The 17,489-nt window shown below is 42.3% G+C and overlaps 1 protein-coding gene across 1 annotated transcript; it reads right to left on the bottom strand.

Annotated features, from left to right (window-relative positions):
• Positions 1-1,008: 1,008 nt before the first annotated feature.
• Positions 1,009-9,118, bottom strand: LOC137301867 (arrestin domain-containing protein 4-like). Its single transcript, XM_067971570.1, has 8 exons — positions 8,612-9,118; positions 6,255-6,327; positions 6,013-6,160; positions 4,881-4,983; positions 4,538-4,794; positions 4,105-4,267; positions 3,725-3,879; positions 1,009-3,540 (listed from the first exon to the last, which is right to left on the bottom strand). Exons 1-8 carry the CDS (start codon positions 8,880-8,882, stop codon positions 3,481-3,483), a joined length of 1,230 nt encoding a protein of 409 aa, XP_067827671.1. The 5' UTR covers positions 8,883-9,118; the 3' UTR covers positions 1,009-3,480.
• Between the last annotated feature and the right edge of the window lie 8,371 nt (positions 9,119-17,489).

The raw sequence follows: 17,489 nt of genomic DNA on the forward strand, positions 1-17,489 counted from the left end.
AGCAAGTCAAATCTGGGATGTTTTCTGAGATGTTAAACTGAGGCCCTGTTACTATCAATGAGTAAGGTGCTCTCCTAGTGTTCTGGCCAACATTTCTCCCTCACCCACCACCAAAAACAAATTAACTAGTCATTTATTGGACCTTGCTGCGAACAAATCGCTGCCATATTTGCCTAAATAAGTGACTATACTTCAAATGGAATTAATTGGATATGCCAAGTGCTTTGGGGCATTGAGAATGTAAGAGGCCATACAAACAAGTTCTCATTGCTCAGCTACTCCTTGGATAAACTCAAGTGAGCCACTGGCAATGCCTATCAATGGCCTTTTGTAAAATGCAGTTTCAGGTGAGTTCAATTGTTTTTAATTCCAAGGTTACAGTTTAAAACAAACAAACAAACAATCACATTGATCCAAATCATTTAGATGATGGGTAAGCAATCACATTTAAATTTTAATAAATCAAACTTGCCACACTGATTTCTGTTTCCACTTACTGAAGTATATTTTAGTGTACATGAGTAATCACTGAATGGAAAGTTACAAAACTTTGGTAGAATTTTCTCTTCCCTTCACCTAAAGATGTGCTGACTCTTGAAGTTCCCCCAGGTACTGGCTATGCTCCAGTATTTCATCTACATGGCCATTCACATGCAAGGTTAAATGGTGAAGATCAGGCTATTCAACTGTGGAAGGGCATCATAGCCAAACCCAATCCTGCCCACACAATAGAAGGGCCTAGATTGGCAACAGGATCCTTGACTAAAATTGTTCTCCTTCCTAAAGTCAGGGACACTGAAGCTAACTGCACTGTAGCCCCACCCAGGTTCAGCTAACTCAGGTGATATCTATGGTGATATCATTACCACTTCTCACATACCCACATAGGAAAAAGTACAAGAGATGAGGCAGTTTCTCCCTCATCACCCTTTCCCCCCCCCCTCAAACAGAATCTAGTCCCAGTAAATAAAATTTCAAGTTTGTTTACTACAAAGAATACAGTTGATGCCTTTTCCAAAATCTTTTATTAACAAAAATTTAATCCGATTTAAATAGTACAAAATACACTGCTCTTTGCAACAAAGTACAAAGAAAACTGAAAAAAAAAATTGTCACAGTTTTAATGGCAACAAGTTGGATAAAGCACTTGTCATTAAAGCTTATCGTAAAGTTATAATTTCACATTCAAGTAACATTTACATATTTGTGCTTAGGTTTTTCATTCCACTTAAAATGATCCTCTTTCTTTAGTATTAACTGCCAGTTGACAGGTGGCAAAGCCACCTTAGAGCTATAAACATTTGCAAAAATTAACTGCCACAGTTAATGAACATGCATGAGAAAAGCTACAAGGGGCATTAACAATGCTATTAGATTCTGATTACAAAATGTTGATACTGTGCAACTTAACAGTTCAAAGCTTTAATTTTCCAAAAGCCAAGTGCATTGTTCAGTTTTTTTATATATATCAGACTTAAGACATTTCATTCCACATTTATAGGTGAAACTAGAAGAATTTTAATTCTGACTGCAGGAAAATTTTAGTTAAAAACAGGCTCCAGAATCTTCACACATTGCTCAGAAACTAAAGGGATATTTTGATAAGTGGATTATAGAAGTTGCAAAATACAATTCATATTCAAAATTCAACACAATATATTTTAGAAACAAGATTATACATATATAGCTTACAAATACCCGTGTGAAGAGTTCACTTCCTGATTGGCCAATGTGGCTTACAATTAAAAAATTGTTTTTCCCAATTTCCATTGGCTATCAACCGTCAGACCTCCATGAAGTTTGAAAAGTAGCAAGTCAGGAATGAGCACCAAGATTCTTCAGTAATTAGAATCCCTGCAGGTTTTTTTTTTCCACAAGCAAAAACAAAGAGTGCACTGCAGTCAAAGCCCTGAGAAACACACAATATTGCACTATTAAACCTCCAAATCAGAAATCAAATTGGAGTTCTAACAGCAAAAATTAGCAGCACACTAGAGAAAGGAGAAGCAGTGTGAGTAGTAAAATAATTCCCCCTAAAACCAATACCATGAAATGCCATAGTGTATTTCGTGAACACATTAATGCAAGCTTATTGTCATTCACATAAGTGCTTTCCTTAAAGTGAACCCCAAATATAAAATTACTCATGCACATGTGGAATTTTGAAAACCAAAATCAGTCTTTTGTTGCTCCAATACTCCCAAGATAAACCCAGTACTGTAGTTCAGGCCACACTGAATGAAAAGGTAAGCTAATGCTCCACCCAATAACATTTCAACTTTTTGCACTTTTGAGTTTTAGTTGCCAGAATTTACAATGCATGCCATTAATTTAGGGATCCACTTTAAATGTGAATTTGGCATTCAGTCCCAGATTTCAACCACTCCACCCCCGTCGTTTAAGTACTTTGTCATCGCCCGGCAATGGTTATGCAGTCAAATGAACATTCTTGCAACATTAATATGTAAGCACCTTCAGAAAAGACATGGCAATATTAAAGCCAGATATCAGACACACATTTGTAGTGAACAAGTTAACAGCATATATAACTGTCCTGAGTATCTCTCCCATCCCCTTACACCCACCCCCAAAAGTATTAGGATAGTATTTAGACCAAAAATATTTATCTGCACTTGAAAGTCATATCGCTTACAATTTTGTTCCATTCAGCTGGTCTGCATTTGTAAAGGCAACAAATTGATAGTTATGCACAACATTCCCTTTAAGATAACATGAATTGAGTACAGATTTATAACTGAAAAAGGTATAAAATTGTACTCTTTGGTAAATTTACAAAGAAAAATGGCAATTATTTTTCCAAAACTATTAATTTGCTCAGCAATTAAAACAGCATTGGCAGTACATTTTTGAGAAGTGGAAAACACCCTCTGTAAAAGGCAACATTGTATGAGAGTGTTTTGTTTAAGAGGACATAGAAAAACAAATGTAAACATTGATCTTTGGCTCTCTCAACAGAGATAATCAGTCCCCAATAGTTCAGACTTCTTTCCCCCCCCACCCCCCCCCCCTTAACTGTCAGATATAGTGCTCATTTAGTGGTAGTACACAATTCTAATAAATTAAGGATATTCCCTCTTCCATTCAGCATATTTGGCTGTTTAACAAGAGTGAAATTTAACCTATGTATCAGGGACTCAAATTTTGAGAGTTGGGAGGTTTTCATTATTCTAATGTTTAGGTTGACTAAATTTTCCCTTTATTTCCGATCTTCAGTTCAGGTTTAACATCTTCCCCTCCTCTGCATCTCTCTGCCAACCACGGCTAGAACATTTCTCAGCTCCTTCTCAACCCAAACCGCATTCTCTCGCGTAATTCAGTCTTCTATTGATCAGTCCGTCATAGGCCTTCAGTCACTTCCTTTCAAATCTTCCTCTTGCAGTAGTGAAGTGCTCTATACTTCTTTATCAATGTTTACTTTGAACCAACCAAATCACTATTAAACTTAATGTTAGATTCCCCTCAAATTTCAAATGATACTTCACGTCGCATCTCTTCTGTGAAGGTAGGGTTAGGGTCAACCTGAAGAGAAAAAAAAAAGACAAGGGATTATTTCAAAACCGTACCAAGTCTCTGCAAAGTAGTGTCGAACAATCTAGTCTTACTACCTCAAATTTAAAAATCTAATAATTTGTTACAATGAGAAAGAAATCTAGCTTCCTCATTAAAACTTAGATTATTTTTTTAAAAGTTAATTTGTTCACACCTCTGAATAAACTGGTGGTGGCTGAAATCTGAACTCCTGAATGTAAGCAAATATGGGGCTCCCAAATTCGTGCTGCAAATTATCAGTCTGTGGAAGGGATGGAAATTGTCTGGCAAGGTCTTCCTCAGTCACAACATCAGCATAGTTGGGTGGAGCTGTGAAGAGAACACAGCAAGGGAGAGCTTTAAAAATTGCATCACTGTCAACAAGTAGTCACCAAACTAGAAGAAACGTGAACCCAATATCTCAATAGCTCTCAGCTGAATAAGTATTAGACTTTATTGATTCTGTAAGTTTAAAAAGGTAAGAATTCTGGTTCTCAATTAGGTTATGTTACATAGTGTTGTAATAGATACTAACTGGAGGGGAAGAATTCTTACCTTCAGGCTGTTCTGGCAGGGCAAGTCGAAGCCAACTCATGTCCATACTGAACTGGCTACAAACACTTGATGTTCTGCTTCCAAAGCAGTTGTATGGGATCGTACCTATAACTATGGGAAGCTCCAGCAACAACTTTTTAGAACCTGGAATGTGTACATAGACCTATACAAGAACAAAAGTAAAACTAGGATTAAAAACTGAAAATGCATTGCTATACTTTTTACAAATAGCAGTTTTCAAGAGATATGAACACCTATTTCATTTCTGTTACAACCTTAAGTGTTAGTTGCTTATGTGCACTTAAGTGGCATTTATGGGAAAGGTGCTAAAGATCATAAAAGGATTTAAAAGACTAAATAAAAGTAGTGCAATATTAAGATACCTTCAGACATCATATGGGCCTATGTTTTAGTATGTAATTAATATACTCACAGCTAAAGAGTATTCCACCCTGACGATGCAGCAGTCTAGAATAGATGGGTTCACTGGTGGAATTTTGAGGGCTTTTCCATTCCATGACTCTGTGCTACCAGAAGCAACATGGTTTCCACGAACATTTGCAACCATTTGTCGAAAGGTCTTGGTTTTCTCATTTGCAAGATAGGTCTGCGTTTGAAAGATAGCAGCTTTTGGCACAATAAGGCGTGAAGAACAATTCTCAAACTCTGCATAGATCGGGATTGCTTCACCTGTTGCAAAATAACTCAGAATTAAACAATGAAAAGCACGCTTCAAAAAAAAAAATCTGAAAATGAACATTTCTTATTTAACTCACCATTACAGAAGCCGCTTCTCTCAATTTTGGCACTTATTGATATTGGTCCAGAGGTAAAAAACCAACAACCGACTGTCTTCTCTTTACTTTTTGACACTGAAGACTGAAAAGGAAATAGATAAATACATAATCAGAAACTAAAATAGTAATTTTATAAAATTAGGAGATTTCTTGAGGTGGAATCTGAAGCATTGTGATGTTTAGTTACTAAACTAACTTGTCCCTTTCAAAGTCACTGCTCGGGTATGGTGGAGAAGTGGTCTAAATGGATCACAGTCAATTTTAAGTTAATTGCTGTTAGTGAGGATGCTTGCAAAGTCCAGCTCCAGGTCAATCTATAAACTTCCCTCACCAACAGGATCTAAGTTGTAATCGACTTGGGTATGAAATAATCGGCTTGCTTTATTTTTTTTTTATACTTTTAACTTTGAGGTGCCTGATTGCATGTAATCAGATTTGCACATAAATAAACTGTTCACATAATATAATGGATTTGTATGTAATGTCCCTTTTGTAAGTTCCTCAGAACATAATCAACACCAATGATCTCCACTGTATTTATCAGGAGATGCACTATTTACATTTTAGTGAACAATACTCCATGGCTGGCTAACAGTTTTCTACTAATAACTTGTTTTAAAAATAATAAATTGCTTTAACTCTTATGGACCAGTTAGTGCTGCATTCATATTGCCGAACTGCTTAAGAGGCAGTCTTAGAGTGCCCCAGCATCTTTGTACAAACTGCCACATTAATATTGGTGTGCAGATTTTGCAACTTAAAATACTGACTTTGATTCAGGCCACCATACAATGAACTCTGGGAAGTTTGTACAGGCCAACAAACACACCTACAGTTTCCTGGCCCGTGCTAAGCAGCCCGTCAGGAAGAGGCAAATACCACTTTCTCCTGAGGCTCCCATAAGAACCACTTTTTTTTTAAATGGGCCCTGGATCCTTTGGAGGCAAAAACATCTTCTTTGCTTTATTGTGCTGTTGACAGCAGCTCAGTAAAATAAAACTGCAACCAAGTAAATGCAGGTGTGTTCTCTTAGAAGTTATTTGATGCAATGACAGTAATTCAAAGAGTTTACAAAAATATTTTTATTATATGAAAATACAAAACAACTTACCAGGAAATTTGGTGCGTTAACATCAATTTGGCTTGTCACGGAGAATTCTCTCTTCACAATTTGGTTTGGGACACAAGGCCGCTCCAGTATTGCTGTCACCCAGTATTTAACACTGCCATATTTTCCATTGAAGGATGTGACCAATGGCCTATGTTTTAGACAAATAAAATGCATTATAAAACTTTTGCTAATATTTATTTTTCCAAATCACATTTTTGAATATGTACCAGTCTGTATCTTACCCTTGTGGAAGATGAAAGCTGAATGGAAATTCATGTTTCCCTGGTTGTAATGTAATAAAGCACCCTTGATCACCTGAAGGAAGTAATAACAAGTTTATAGAGATCGAAAACAAAAGAGCTCATCAGTCAGCATCTATATTTAGAAAAGCCAAGTTAATGTTTCAAGTAGTACTTGACTGGGGCAGAGATCACATTATATAGAAGGTCTTTCTAGATAACACTTGGACCATGTGATCGCCTGGACTGGTTTTGATTGCCTGAGGGGGATGGTGAGGAATTTTGTAGAGTATTTTTGCCTTGGAGGGGAAAGAGGGGAGGAAAGAACAAAAGGTAAGGTCTGTGATAGGGCAGAAGTCATTAAATGACAAAAGGGATGATGTGCAAAGCAAGGAGGGTGAAATGCAACAAGTTAAGAAACAAAAGCAGAAAAGCAACTTCTGTATTTGACAATTATATAGATGTATTCAGTAGCTTGGGCTGTACTTGAAACTCTGCAAGTCTCTTTACCATCTTGAAAGTCCAGTGGATAGCTGATGCAATTACAGCTATAGCTTTAATGTAGAAAGTTTCAGGTCAATGATTGACCTACACCAGTGTGAAATTAAGTATCTTAACTACAGACAGCTATCAGATCAATGATTGCCCAAAATTGAAACTAAATAAGTAAAATGTAACCTTAAGGGCTGTGCCCTTTGTACATGAAAAGAGCATACAAAACAATGCAACTTCAGCAGATGGTGGATCTTGTGCATTTTTAATTCCTTTATATTAAGTAAATAAGAAATATCTCTTAAAATAATGTTTCTACAAAAGCAGATATAGTGAGGGTTTTGTTAATAAATAAAATAGTATAACTATTGAGATGAATGATAATGGTAACTATTCGAAGACAGGGTCTCAGAATAGTTACCGTTAATCATAGAAGATTTAAGGCACAGAAGGCCATTCGGCCCGTCGTATCTGCACTGGCCAAAAATGAGCCACCCAGCCTAATCCCACGTTCCAGCACTTGGTCCGTAGTCTTGTAGGTTATGGCATTTCAAGTGCATATCCAAGTACTTTTTAAATGTGATGAGGGTTTCTGCCTCTACCACCCTTTCAGGCAGAGTTCCAGACCCCCACCATCCTCTGGTGAATTTTTTTTCCCCTCAGCTCCCCTCTACCAATTACTTTAAATCTATACCCCCCTCCCCCCGGTTATTGACCTCTCTGCTAAGAGAGTGGATAGGAAGGACCTATTTCCATCCAGGCCCTTTATAATTTTGTATACCTCAATTATATCACCCCTCAGCCTCCTCTGTTCCAAACCCCCCCCCCAGCCTATCCAATCTTTCCTCATAGCTAAAATTCTCCAGTCCCAGCAACATCCACGTAAATCTCTTCTGTACCCTCTTTAGTGCAATTACAACCTTCCTGTAATGTGGTGACCAGAATTGTATGCAGTACTCAAGCTGTGGCCTAACTAATGTTTTATACAATTCTAGCATAACCTCCCTGCTCTTATATTCTATGCTTCAGCCAATAAAGGAAAACATCCCATATGCCTTCTTAACCACCTTATCCACCTGTCCTGCCACCTTCGGGGATCTGTGGACATCCACTCCAAGGACCCTCAGTTCCTCTACACCTCTCAGTATCCTCCCATTTGTGTATTCCCTTGCCTTGTTTGCCCTCCCCAAATGCATTACCATTTGCCACTTTTCTGCCCACTTAACCAATCCATTGATATTTTCCTGCAGTCTCCAACTTTCCTCCAATCACAAGGCCAATTTTTGTATCATCTGCAAACTTCTTAATGATTTGGACTTAAATGTAGGGGGCATGATTAATATATACCACTAAAAGCAAGGGACCCAATACTGAGCCCTGCAAAACCCCACTAGAAACAGCCCTCCAGTCACAAGGAGCCTGAGGCTCAAAGAGGACAGTACAGCTTGTTGATGCCTTTCCCAGTCAGTGAGCTACAGCAGCTGACTCTGTGAATTTTATGCATTCAGTCTTCCGCCTCTCGATCATGTCAATCTGCTGTATCATATTCTGGTTAACTTATTCTAATCTCCCAACAAGTTAAAAGTATTACACCATGCAACAGTTAAGGAGGACTTGGTGCACTTTTGTGCTCCACAGCTTAATTTTGCAAAGCAGCCTGTACACTGACCCACTGTAATGCTTTTCCTCTTAAAATATCCGATGTCTCCCAAGTTTTGATGGTGAGCTGGACTCTTGCGGGGGGGGGGGGGGGGGGTTAAATTGGGAATGTTGCCTGCAATACGTGCAAAGAAAATAAGAGCGACCCCTCTCCCTTTACGAGTGTTTGTTAATCCTCAGCATGCAACTGGGACCAGCCACCTGGTTACCTGTCGGCTGCCGCAGGGTCTGCTGGTGCTGCAGGTACACCACTTCCTCCCGGTACCTCGGCGCGACCGTCCCGGTGACCGCACTCGACGCTGCCAGGTTGTCGCTCCAGTTGACGCGGGCGCAACCCTTCGCTTCCAACCTCAGAGCCGCCAACTTCAGCTCGTCGCTCAGCTCCAGCAGCACTTGCCCCGACACCACGTCGCCGCTCGAGTAGCTGCTCACCCCTTCGCTGTCGAAGACGATGCCGAAGGTCCTCACCTTCACCCCCATCGCAGTCAGGCGCCTTCAGCTGGGTTTTATTCACCGGCTACACCGAAGGGGCCAAATAAAAGCCCGTTGTTTTTTTAAGAAAAACGGTATAGATTTGCACCAGTTTATTCCAGCATAAATCATCGATATTGGAGTCTTGCTCGTCGCCCTTTTGGAAGAAAATAAATCACTGCGACCGTGATACTGTAAAGGGGGTTACAGTATGAGTAAGACTTTCACTCAGCTCCCTAGCACGCTCCCCATCAACAATCAACCGCCTCCCGTTCAAACCCATTGGCTGCCTCCGCCAAGTAACCGCCCCCCGCGGCGGCCAGAACCCCGCTTTCCTCTGTTCCGATTGGTGGCGGCGCCTGTCAGTCACCGCCGGCTCCACACCCCGGTGCGCAGGAGCGGTTTCACTCGCTGGTTGGTGCTGGCCCCCAGCTGATCGGCGCGTGATCGCCAATCAGAGGCAGGGACTTGCACGTGTACACGGTCGCCATTGGACGGCGGGACGCACCGGTCCCAGGCCCCCGGCCAATAGCGAGGGGGCTTCCGACATGTGAACAGTCCCTGCTCGTCTCGGCGTAAACAACCGTCAGCTAGGCCGCTGTTGCCAAGGGAACCGGAGGTGGGTCGGGGGAGTAAGCTCACTTATTTCTATCTATGCAAAGATACAGCTGTTGCTTTTTTTTTAATGCCTTTCCCAATCCGTGAGCTGCAGCAGCTGACTCTGTGAATTTTGTACATTCAGTCTACGCCTCTCGATCATATCAATTTGCCGTATCATGTTCTGGTTAACTTATTCTAGAATATTTAAACCGAATGTCTCAGCCCATTTTCGGGTTTTCAGTTGCTTTTGGGGTTCAGTTTGAAACTGGTCCGGAGTCCCTGGATTTTCGCTCACTTCTGACATCGACGTACCGACTGCCAACTTCTGCCTTAAATCCCATTCCTCATTCTCCTCCGACTTCAGATCAACACTAGGTTAGGTCTGCCAACCTTCCAGGAATTAATGATTCATCACTTGGACACTGCTGCGAGCAACCCAGGAGAAAAATCATAGGGGCATTAAAACAATTGTATTTTTTTTCATTTTCTTTGAACACTTGTTTATTAGTTATAAAAACATTGAAGATGTTTGACTGGATGGGGCAGTTGGAGGTGGGAGGTCATGTGATGAAATCTCCAGGAATACATTTAACCAGAGTTGGCAACCCTACCTGTGGCTACCCTCACAACATCACCATCTCAGTTGGTCCCTTTTACGTCTATAGTTAGCGACAAGGCAATCTCTGATTTCATCTCCCAAAACATTGACATCTGCAACCCCACCACCCTCATCTTCTGCCTTGGAAAAACTACCTCTCCCAGCTCTCTCACCAGCTCGCTCTCTAATTCCCAACTCCCTCTCCTCTGGTCCTCCACCCATTACATAATGCTCTGCTGTTGAAGAGCCAAACAGATGTCGATGTCTCATCCTGACCAAATCACTATCTCTCACTTCCCTTTGTTCAGCTTCCACCTCTGCACCCTTATGTCAGGGCCACAGGCTAGATTGCACCTGGCACCTGACTGGACTTGTTGTCCACCATGGAAACCTGGCTTGACCATGTCAAGCATTACTGCACTTTCCTCTCCATGGCCAAATCCTCTTGCAATGCCAGGATCATTCTGGAGGGTTGGGACAATCCATGATTACTTTTCTTTATGACAACTGCCTCCTCAAATTCTCTTCTCCACCCTTCCGTACTCAGCTCTAACATTGTGCAGGGGGCTCATGGACTTCTTTGCCTCAAAGATTAAGATAATCTGCACAGGCACGTCATCTGCCATCTCCTCCTCCTGCCCCCTGTCCAGTCGCCACCCCTAAATCAGATTTTGTCCCATCTCCCTTCTGCCCTCTCCAAGCTCATCTCTCCCATGAGATCCATCTCTCCTTCGACTTCCTCCCCACCCCACCTCTGACCACTCAACTACTTGTTCTGGCTCCAGTTCTTTTTAACTTGTTAATGGCTCATTTTGCTGTCCCTGTCCCTTTTAATATTCCTGTAATTACCACCTCTGCTCAAAAAGCCAGATGTTAACCCATCTGTTCTCTTTAATTACTTCCCCATTTCAAATCTTCCTTTCTTCTCTAAGGTTCTTGAATTTGTTAACACCACCCAACTTTGTGCTCATTGCTCCCACAGTTCCTTGTTTGAATACTTTCAGCCAAGCTTCCATCCTGCCCACAGCGATGAGACTATCCTGGGCAAAGTCTCAGTGACATCCTCTGAGACTGTGACCGTGAACTTGATGGATTGTTCTTCCCTCTCCTACTTAGCCTCTCTGCAACATTTGACATGTGGAATCACACTTCTTCACCACCACCTCTCCTCCATAGCGCATCTTTGTGAAACTTCTCCTACATGGTTCCACTCCTACATGTCCCTGCATAGCCACTGCATCTCCAGCAATGGCTTTTCCTCCTGTCGCAGAGTTCTGCAAGGATCCATTTTTGGGACAGCTTCCATATGCTGTCAACACCCAGCCTTTCCTTTCCACTACCTCCATCAACTGCTTCAGTGCTGGCAGACTTTCTGTTTGACATGGTTGTAGATGAGCCTCAATTTCTTGTAATTGAATATTGGAAGGACCAAAGCCATTATTTTTGGCCCCTGCCAAAAACTCTGCACCCTTGCCACAACTTCCATTGACTCCCTGGCTGCTCACTGAGCCTGAACCAGGCATCATGTAACCATGGCATTTTATTCAAGCTGAACTTCAAATGCCATCACCAAGATTTCTTGCTTGCACCTTCACACCATTGCCCAGCTATGGCCCGACTTTACACTCAGTGATTCCAAAACCCTTATCCAATCATTCACCATCTGAAGACCAGATTTCTCCAATGCTTTGCTTGATGACTTCCATCCTCTATAAACCACAAATTGCCTACATCTCTGCTGACTGCATCCTATCCCACGGTAAGCCCAGCCGACCTATCATCCCCATTCTCTGATCTACACTGGTTCCTTGTCTCCTAACTCATCAAATTTAAAATCTGTATCTTCATCTACAAATCTACAGTCTTGCGCTACTGTACATCTGCAATCTTCTAAAACTTCACATCCTTTCCCATGCCTTATGGTCTTCTGATCCTGGTCTTCTGTGTACCCCCTCCCTCCACTCCACTATAGGTGGCAGAGCCTTCAGACTACTCTCAGAAATGTTGTTCCTAAACTCCTCCACCTCTCTACCTCCCTTCCCACCTTTTCAAAACCCACCTCTTCGAGTAAGCTTCCGGTCACCTCTCCAAACTTTCTCACAAAGGTTTAGTGTCTCTTGCTCTTCCTCTTTGAAGAAGTGCTTTGGGGGATTTTTCTACATTAAAGTTGCTAAATAAATGAAAGTTGTTGCTCACAAATTCAACTGCTAATCTGACTCTAGAGTTCAACCATTTTGCAGCAACACAAATTGATAGAATAACTGCACTCGTAGACTGTTTTACTTTGAACACACTTGCTTGAGCAAAAATGACAATGAATACAATACAAAAAAAAATAAACAGGCTGAGCCAGGCAGTTTAAATCCACCTGTTTGACCAAACTTTTGGGCATCCATCCTAGTCTCTGCTTCTTTGGCTCACTGTCCATTTTCTTGATTACATTTCTGTGAAGCACCTTGGGATGTTTTTCTACATTAAAGGCGCTATATAAATGCAAATTGTTGTTGTTAGTGAGCTTGCTCAGTGACACTTCATCTGACAATTTGGTCTCTATTAAATAATGTCACCATTGATCTCAATCAACAGACAGTTCCTTGTCTTCACTCTATTCACTTGTTGCTCTTTAAGAATGATCCCCCTGACTGCTTAGTAGACAGATTAGCGATTCAGTCCTGCATGCCAATAGAATAGCATTGATACACAGTAGAACAGAACTTCACAATCATTTAATTAGCTTGATTGTTTTACCACTTCTAAATCTTTTCTATTGTGGCAGACGGGCACCAATTTGCCCACAAAAGGGAGACTTTACTGCTGTTGACTCCTGTGAACGTCACATTTTTGGAGACCTCAGTAAAAGTGGATGCTTATTCTGAATTTTTTGAATACAGAGTTCCTGTTTGTATAAACTCTGGAGGGTGCTGCATTCAGGTTAGCAGGTGTCTTATCATGGCCGCCATCAGCCAGCCTAGTTTTTACCTTCCCATTTCTGATGTGGACACAATTTAAGTATTTATATTGGATCCTTTGCATTGAATCACCAGGATGACACCAGGGATGGAAAATTATTGTTTTCTATATATAGTGTCAGCCTTGGCTCAATGGTAGCACTCTCAACTCTGAGTCAGAAGGTCGTGGGTTCATAGTCCCACTCTAGAGACTTGAGCACATAACCTAGTCTGGTGCTTCAGTGCAGTACTGAGGGAGTACTCTCTTTCAGATGAGATGTTAAACCGAGGCCCCGTCTGCTTTCTCAGGTGGACGTAAAAGATCCCATGGCACTATTTCGGAGAAGAGCAGGCACGTTCTCCCCGGTGTCCTGGCCAGTATTTATCCCTCAACATCACTAATACAGATTATCTGGTTATTATCACATTGCTGACTGTGCGCAAATTGGCTGCTGCGTTTTCTACATTACAACTGTAACTACACTTCAAATGTACGTTATTGGCTGTAAAATGCTTTGGGACGTCCTGAGGTCGTGAAAGGCACTATATAAATGCAACTCTTTTTCTTTCTTTATGAGGAAAGACTTGAGAAATTGGGACTATTTCCATAGGAACAGAGAAGGATTAGAGGAGATTTAATGGATTTTTAAAAATTCTGAAGTATCTTGATAGAATGAATGGGGAAGGAGTATTTCTTCTTGTGGGGAAGTCAATGTCAAGCAGTTATCAATTTAAAATTTTCATTGAGGGTGGGAAAAAGTTTAGAAGAAATATCTTTTTGTCAAACATTGTTGGAGCTTGGAATCCTTTGCCACAAGGAGTGGTTGAGACAGAGACCATTGCATTTTTTGAGAGAAAAGTGGACATATATTTGAAGCTGGAGAAGATACAGGGCTATGGAAAGAGAGCAGAACAGTGGGATTAGTTTTGGATTGCTCTAGCAAAGAGCTGGTGCAGACATAAAGAGCAGAATGTGCTATAAACTTCTGTGGTTCTATATATGGATCCTCTTGGTATACCTTTAAAAGGGGAACAGAAAACAATGAAAAAATTGTTTGATTCTAAAACATACACACTTTAGTGATCTGACTGCAATAGATTCAATAATAGCAGCTACATATCTATTATGCACATTTTTCTAAAATATCTTTCACCTTCTCTCAGCTGTTTTAAAACTACACCAAGAGAATGCAAGTGTATGGCTGGTCCCCACTGAAACTGCCTGGGACAGAAGTGAGTTTTTTTCTCCACAAATGCTATGCTTTTATCCCTCCTGTTGTTTGAACAGCCCCACATATAAATGGGGAGGGAGAAACTGCCGACGATTCTGAATATAAATATGCAACTATATTCTACTACCTTTATTAAATATTTGCTGATGGTTCTAGTGAAAAACTCAGCTGCGCTTTGTGCTTTAATCATCTTTTTGTCTTGTATTCCAATATATTACAGAGCATAACTGAACTTCCATTAGGACAATTGGAGACAATCAAAGAGATGGTGTACAATATGTGAAAAAAAAAGAAAGAGCAAACTTGCATTTAAATAGTGCCTTTCAGAACCTCAGGATAGCCCAAAATACTTCACAGCCAATGAAGTACTTTTTGAAATGTAGTCATGGTTGTAATGTAGGGAAATACAGCAACCACTTTGTACACAGTAAGGTCCTACAAACGGCAATGAGACAGGGCCTCAGTTTAACGAATCATCTGAAAGACGGCTCTTCTTGCAGTGTGGCACCTCTCTCAGTACTGCACTGTAGGGTGTGCTCAAGCCTCTAAAGTGGAGTGTCAGCCCAGTTGTTGATGTTGTTTGAAGATCTTCGACCATCGAGATCATCGAGGAACTAAAGAGAGATTTCACAGGTTGGAGGACCGTGAAACCCCTCTTCACGGTGCACTGGTGAGAAGCGATCAAGGCCAACATCATGAGGTTCTTCATCCACAAAGGTGTTCAGAAGACGAGAGAGAGACAGAGGGAAGTATCACAGCTCCAGAAAAGCATGTAGGATCTACTCCAGCTACAGTTGATGGGGGTTGTTGTCGGGGAAGAATTCAGAGAGGAGAAGGGCCAGCAAGCCTCGCTCTTCGCCTCCAAGGCCTCAAAGATCATCTTCTGGTCTAGAGCCTGCGCCGTGGAGCAGGGCGAGAAGTGCTCGCACTTCTTCTTCCAGAAGCTGCACAGAGAGACCACTGTGATCAGCGGTCTGAAGGAGGAAGACGGCTTGGTCTTCGCAGGCTGACATACTGAGGATCAGCAAATCCTTTTATGCTGGGCGGTATGACGCGAAGCCCACAGACAGCATGGCCTCCCAGTCCTTCCTGTCCTCTATCACAGAAGTCTTAGAGGACAGCAAGTGGGAGAGCATGGATCGGCTGCTGACCTTGGATGTCCTGACAAAGGCCGTCCGGTCCTTCGAAAAGAGTAGAACTCCCGGAGGTGACGGCTTACTGGTCGAGTTGTACTCGGCTCTGTTGGACTGGATAGGCCCAGACCTACTGAAAGTGTACGGGGGTATGCTTCTGGCAGGCAGCACGTCAGAGTCCATGAGGAAAGGCATCATCACCCTCATCTACAAGTGGACGGGGGAGAGGGAAGAAATCAGAAATTGGTGACTCATTTCCTTGCTAAATGTCGACTACAATATTCTGTCCAAAGCCATTGCCAACAGGCTCAAGTCTGCTCTGGAGCAGGTGATCCACTTGGTATGTGGGTGGGGTGATCCCTCTCCATAACCGGCAGGAACCTGGTGATAAGGTGTGAGGTACTCGCGGTGCTGCTCTACGTGGCCCAGGTCTGGCCCATTCCCCACGACTCCGCCGTCACAGTCACCCGAGCTATCTTCCACTTTGGAGGTCCAAGGTAGAACATGTCCATGGGGTCACCATGTACAAGCTCCCAGACGAAGGGGGGAAGAGCGTCCCCAATGCCGCTTTGATCCTGATGGCCACCTTTGTGTGTGGCTGACTCAGGATGTGTGTAGAGCCCCAGTACACAAACACCAAGCGTAATTACTTGCTGAGTTTCTACCTGTCCAACACACTGAGAAGGCTGGGTCTGGCCACGCTGGCCGAGCAGGCGCATGACAGCCCATCGAGCTGGACATTCCCCGCCCCCCCCCCCCCCCACCACCTGTCCCAGGTGGAGAAGTTCCTGAGGAGGAACCCCTTCGACCACAAGGCCATCAGACAATGGTCGACACGAAACGTCCTGAGAGTCCTGCAAGGAAAGGAGAGGGTGGACTTGATTGGTTTTCTTCCCCGACCACATGGTCGATGCCATTTGGCAGAACATCTCGTCCCTAGCGCTGAAAAACAGGCACTACAATGTAGCCTGGATGGTGGTGAGAAAGGCCCTTGTAGTGCAGTCCTTCCAACACGCACGGAACCTCAGCGCCACTGTGAGTTGCCCTCGAGGTTGTGGCGGGGAGGAGACAGTCGTTCACCTCCTGATGGGCTGCCCCTTCGCGAAGAGAGTGTGGTGAGAGATGCATTGGTATCTGTCCCAGTTCATCCCCAACAGTTCGGTAACACAAGACACTGTGCTTTACGGGCTGTTCCCCTGGACGCACACCGAGACAGACATCACCAGCGGCTGGAAGACCATCAACTCGGCGAAGGAGGCCCTTTGGATCACCCGAAACCCGCTGGCCTTCCAGCTGAAGGAGTTGTCCATGACTGAGTGTTGCTGACTGGCACACTCCAAGGTCCAGGAGTACGTGCTACGGGATGCACTGAAGCGAGGTGCAACCTACGCAAAGGCTCTATGGGGAAAAACTACTGTATAAAGCCACCCCACCTTGTATTGTATTGTAACCATGAATCATAAGGAATATACTGTGTTTGAATTGTAATATTGAGATCGCATTGTGTACCATCTGTAATGTATTGGTTTGAATTGTACTGGTTTGAAATTATGATATTTACATTGAACTGTGTGTATCTTAAAATTCTATGAAATAAGGTATATTTTGAAATTAAGAAACAATAAAATATACCAAAATCTACAAAAGTAAAGTCAATGTGACTTTCCATTTTAACCATTATTGTGTTAGCAAACATATGGATATGTATCTTATTTTATTATTGAGTCTATTAAACCTTTTTTTGCAACCAAAATTCACCGATACATAATTTTTAACTAACTTTTCAAAATATATTTTTTTTAAACTAAGAATGTTTGTTAGTTTACTTGTGATTAGCCACACTGAAGGTGGTAACAGCTGAAATTGCAGGTGAGAAATTTGTGTTGTGGCTGAAACCGGTGTGAAATGGGCATCGAGACAGGAAGATGCACCTGAAGATATCGGCCCAAGGCCCACTGGATAAATCTGGTGAGCTGCAGACACCAATCGGACATCCCGATGCAGCTCGCCGGTCGGAGCTTTAGGAAATTTGGCCGGTGTCTACGCTGGTTCTACATAATTTGCTATTTACCTATTTACTATAGGTAAATTTACTATTTACAAGG

The sequence above is a fragment of the Heptranchias perlo genome, chromosome 34, assembly GCF_035084215.1.
Source record: "Heptranchias perlo isolate sHepPer1 chromosome 34, sHepPer1.hap1, whole genome shotgun sequence".
Lineage (NCBI taxonomy): Eukaryota > Metazoa > Chordata > Chondrichthyes > Hexanchiformes > Hexanchidae > Heptranchias > Heptranchias perlo.